General features: G+C 37.8%; 1 protein-coding gene across 1 annotated transcript; it reads right to left on the bottom strand.

Annotated features, from left to right (window-relative positions):
• Positions 1-1,554: 1,554 nt before the first annotated feature.
• LOC110178367 (uncharacterized) lies at positions 1,555-4,040 on the bottom strand. Its single transcript, XM_020945504.2, has 3 exons — positions 3,885-4,040; positions 2,404-2,477; positions 1,555-2,071 (listed from the first exon to the last, which is right to left on the bottom strand). Exons 1-3 carry the CDS (start codon positions 3,900-3,902, stop codon positions 1,828-1,830), a joined length of 336 nt encoding a protein of 111 aa, XP_020801163.1. The 5' UTR covers positions 3,903-4,040; the 3' UTR covers positions 1,555-1,827.
• Between the last annotated feature and the right edge of the window lie 344 nt (positions 4,041-4,384).

The following is a 4,384-nucleotide window of genomic DNA, read 5'->3' on the forward strand; positions in this document are numbered from 1 at the left end:
TTCTTTTTTTTTTGCTTTGCACACACGAACACACACTCTTAAGTGTACCAGTGGGTGGTGTGTAGTGGTTGATGGTAGGCGCTCATATTAATTAGGCCCCCCGCCTGGCCCTCCCGCAGATCTTTCGCAGAGTTGCTGAGTGCTAAGTAAATTGAGTGGCTCTACATGACGAGTGGCATTTGCCTTTGTTGGCCATGTTTGTAGCTGCTGCTGCTGCTGTTGCTGCCTTTGTAGCTGTAGCTGCTTATGCCTTGCCCCCTCTTTGAGTGGCTGCCACTTGAGTGGCGCTAAAGTCGTGGAAAATGAGCCATCAACAGCTGCCGCCCCGAGGCCTGTTTGCTTGGGCGAAAGGAAAAGCAGGCAGAGGGGCACTGCAGGAAAATATAAAGAGAAATGGGTTTAGAGAAAATATATATATCTTTTTAGTTTGTTTATTTCATTAAAGGTTCAAAATTGTGTTAAATTTTTAAAGTACTAAAACCTTATTTTAAATTGTAAAGATTTGTATTAAATTGTTTTCAGTGCCGCTTTGGTAGCAACGACCAACAGGCAACAGGCAAGCCAGTTGTTGACATTCTTTCTTAGCCTGGCTGTTTGACTAGACGCCCCAGCACGTGCTGCTGCTGCTGCTGCTGCTGCTGGCGAGAGCGGGACGGAGCAACGCTGGTGGAGCAGTGGAAGCCAGCTGGGCATGCATATTTCATGGCGTAAGCCAACTCCTGTCCCAGTCCCCAATCTCGCTGTCCTGGTCCTGGAGGATGCGGCAGCAGGGCCACAACATCATTACAAGAATTCAGCTCTCGGCTGCGGGTTTACTTTGCTGTTTCGCATGTCGCACGCCTCATTTATTTATGCACAAATATCCCACAGAAGGTGCAGGTGGCAAAGGCAGCTTTCTGTGGCAGCAACATCCCAGCAGCAGCAGCAGCAACATCCACTTCAGCAGCAGCAGCAACATCAGTGACAGCAACAGCTGGAAATTTTCAATTCAATCAGTTTAAATCTCACTGCCGAGAGTTTCCTGCGATTTTTCAGTCACAAAAGTTGGCATTTCATCACTACAGAGATTTTGTTTATACATTTTATATTATTCAGAACATTCAGCTAAGAGATTCTGGGGAATAAAAATGTTGAAGTCTAAAATAAAGTTTTAATATTTCTTTACATTTTCCTCAAAGAAATTACTTAAAAACTACAATTTTGTAAATTAAATCCTAAAAAAATATGATGTTCTTTTTATTTAAAGTTTGCAATAAAAAGTTAGACTTTTAAAAATGCAAACAAAGATGGAATAAAACGAAAGATTTAATAAAAAAGAGTTTTCTTTTAAATTTCCCAATTTTTAAGTCAACTTTTAGTTAAATATTGTAAGGCAAAAAACATTTATTTAATGTTCTTAACTCATAGACAAACAATTGACCTTTCGTTGCCCCCTAAAAACACACTCAAACACATGTTTATTTGTCAAAAACTTTGCCGTGACTGAAATACCAAATGAATAAAGAACCGAAAGGAAACCCATATAAAAAAGGACTCTTAGACGCCGGTTTTAAATTGTGCTTAAGTATAATATTTGTTTATTTTATTGCACAGAAATGTTTGTAGCTTCTTCCCTCCCTCTCTCTCTTATTTTTATTTTATTTCATTTTTGTTTTCTTACACACTAAAAACAGTGACAAATCAGACCCAGACTTGTGTATTTGCTGCTGCTGTGTTTGTGTTTCTCTGTGGCCTCGCCTCGTATTTTGGTTTATTTTCGTCTTAATCTGCGTAAATTGTATTTCATTTGATTTCATTTTTGCCCCCGCTGGGATCCTTGGTGGCTCCTCAGACAAAGGGATGCCGCGTACGCCGCTTGGCTTTGATGGGATACTCATAGCCCTCAAAGTCATCGTCCAGCTCGTCCTCCTGGTGGTTGTGATGGTGATGGTGGTGGCTGCGGCTGCTGTGGTGCTTCTTCGGCTCGTGGTGGTGCTCCTTGACCGGCACCGGAATGGGCAATGGTACCTTCTTAATGACCGTCTTTGTGTGCACATGTGTGTGATGCTTCACCGGCACGTGTATTCGGATCCTGTGAATGGATGCCAACAAAAGTGTTACACAGAGAGGAAAATATTAGAGGGATTTTGTGGGTTTAATATCTAAGAGAGTTATTTAAATATTAAATTTGATTTTTTAAGGATCTTTAAGGTTCTTAAAATCGCTTTAAGTTATAGATTAATGATACAAAATATGAGTTAAGTTATAAAAAGATAATTATGGCTAGAAACTTATTACAGACTCTCCTAGCTAATTGTATTTACATTAAATACTTTATTAATATTTTATCTATGGCATTATTAACTACTTATTTCTCTTAGTACAATCGTTAAAGGGGCGTGTACTTGGGGGGCTGGGTCTTACTTCAGCTTGTCGCTTGATGGATGGCCGCCTGCCAGTGCGAACATCATGCAAGTGATGAACAGAAAGCTTAATGCCTGCAACGGAAACAAGTATAAAGATTACGGATTCAAGGTTATCGCCCTCTCTTAAATATATATATATAAAATATTTTATTTTTTTTCTCCCGAAACAGCTCATAAACAGCCGAACAATACAATTAGCATAATAATACCCATTCACAGGGACCTTATTTTATATTGGCAGGCCTCATCTAATGATGATGATGAGACCTTCTTCACTCGCAGGACACTTTCTTTTTTTGGTGGGCGTGACGGAAGCTGTCAGCCGCACGAGGACATTTTTGAGCCCCGGTCAATTTTGGAATTAGAAAACAATTTTTTTGGTCGATTACCCAGAACTCTTAGCCAATTGCTACATTTGGCAACAACTGTGAAGCCTTAAATCAAATGGTTATTCATTTTTGATGATTGCTTGAAAAGCGAGGAAAACCAGAAACAAATTTCTTTAGATTGAGTTTAAGTTAACGAATGTAGATTAAATGTTGGGAAAATAATGTATATAATTTTCTTTAGTAAGGAAAAACTTCACAAGAATCTTAGAAATGTTGTATAAAATTTAATTTCAAATGTAGAATTTAAAATGAATCATTAAAAACTTGAATTGCAAAGATCTAAGTAATTTAATTTTGTTTTAAAATCATTGAGTAAATGTGAAACTAAGTTTAAAGTTATATATTTAGGGTTACTTTTTAAATATAAAAATAATTATTTTAGGAAATTACGGCCAATAAATATTGTTACATTTTTTGTTAAGCCTTTTAAATTGTAAAGAAAAACAAGCATTAGTTAAAGTTTTTTGGCTTAAATTTTCTCCTTGGCTTTAGTGCAGAATCCACAGAATCATGGCCATCATGGTATTATCTTTATTGTAATTTTGTAAAAATGTATATTATTTATATGTATATATTTTTCATTTAATTTTCTGGCTTTTCCACAATCACTAAGCGAGTGCCTTTCACTTGGTGTGTGTTTGCTGCTCCCTTTACTATTGTCCAAATATGACTTTCCCTTTGTTGCACATTTTCGTTCAATTAACCGTTTATGGCCCACTTGAGAGTTCTTTGAATGTTTCAACAATTGGAGGTTGTAAAAAAAACAAATTAAATTTTTGTGGCTATTTTTTTTTTGTCTCATTTCCCGCGCGATTGGAGTCAATGAATTCGTTGCAAAATGAAAGCGTTTCTTGTTTTTTTATTATTTGCATACATATTTCCCCGTACACAAATTATTTGGGGACTTTCTAAGCCGGATTTCATTTTAAATATTTATTTTTATTATATATTTGTTTTTTTTTTGCCCGGCTCTCTGCGAGTTTTCCCCGTGAAATAATTTCGAGTGTTTATATTTCGTAGAGTTTTGTTTTTACGCGCCTCCCACGCCGCTGAATGTTTGTTCGCTTTGCAAAACGTAATTAACACTTACTCCTTGGGGCAAATGCATTGTTGTTTTGCGGTTTTTCTACAGTTTTTGCTATTTGTTTTTTTATATTTTTATTTTTGCTATTTGATATTGTTTAATTGGATTAAAGCAGCGGATTTCGGTTAACCAGCGTCGACGGGCGTAGAAATGGAATTGCTCTGGGACCCGCCGCCTGCATCCGCTTAAATATGAGGCAAAAAGCAAAGAAAAAATTTATGAGCTACAGTGAAACGTGCCACCGACTGGAAGCGAAGCCATCGCACACGCCGCCAAGCTGAAGTTGCTGAGTTGGAAACAAAGCAAAAAAGAAGTAAGTAAGTAAGTAAAAAACACAAAAAAAAAAACCAAACAAAAACATAATCAAGTCGCTTTCAGGGTGCCGGCGGTGCGGTGCGGAAGTGGACAAGTTGTCCAAGTTGTTGCCTCAAACTGCGGCAGGTTAACAGACTTGCACCTCACCATCTCCTCGGATTCCCCCAAGCTGAATCCAACTCGGAATCGGA

This window comes from Drosophila serrata, unplaced genomic scaffold (genome assembly GCF_035046125.1).
Source record: "Drosophila serrata isolate PLE 108 unplaced genomic scaffold, ASM3504612v1 contig_184, whole genome shotgun sequence".
Taxonomy (NCBI): domain Eukaryota; kingdom Metazoa; phylum Arthropoda; class Insecta; order Diptera; family Drosophilidae; genus Drosophila; species Drosophila serrata.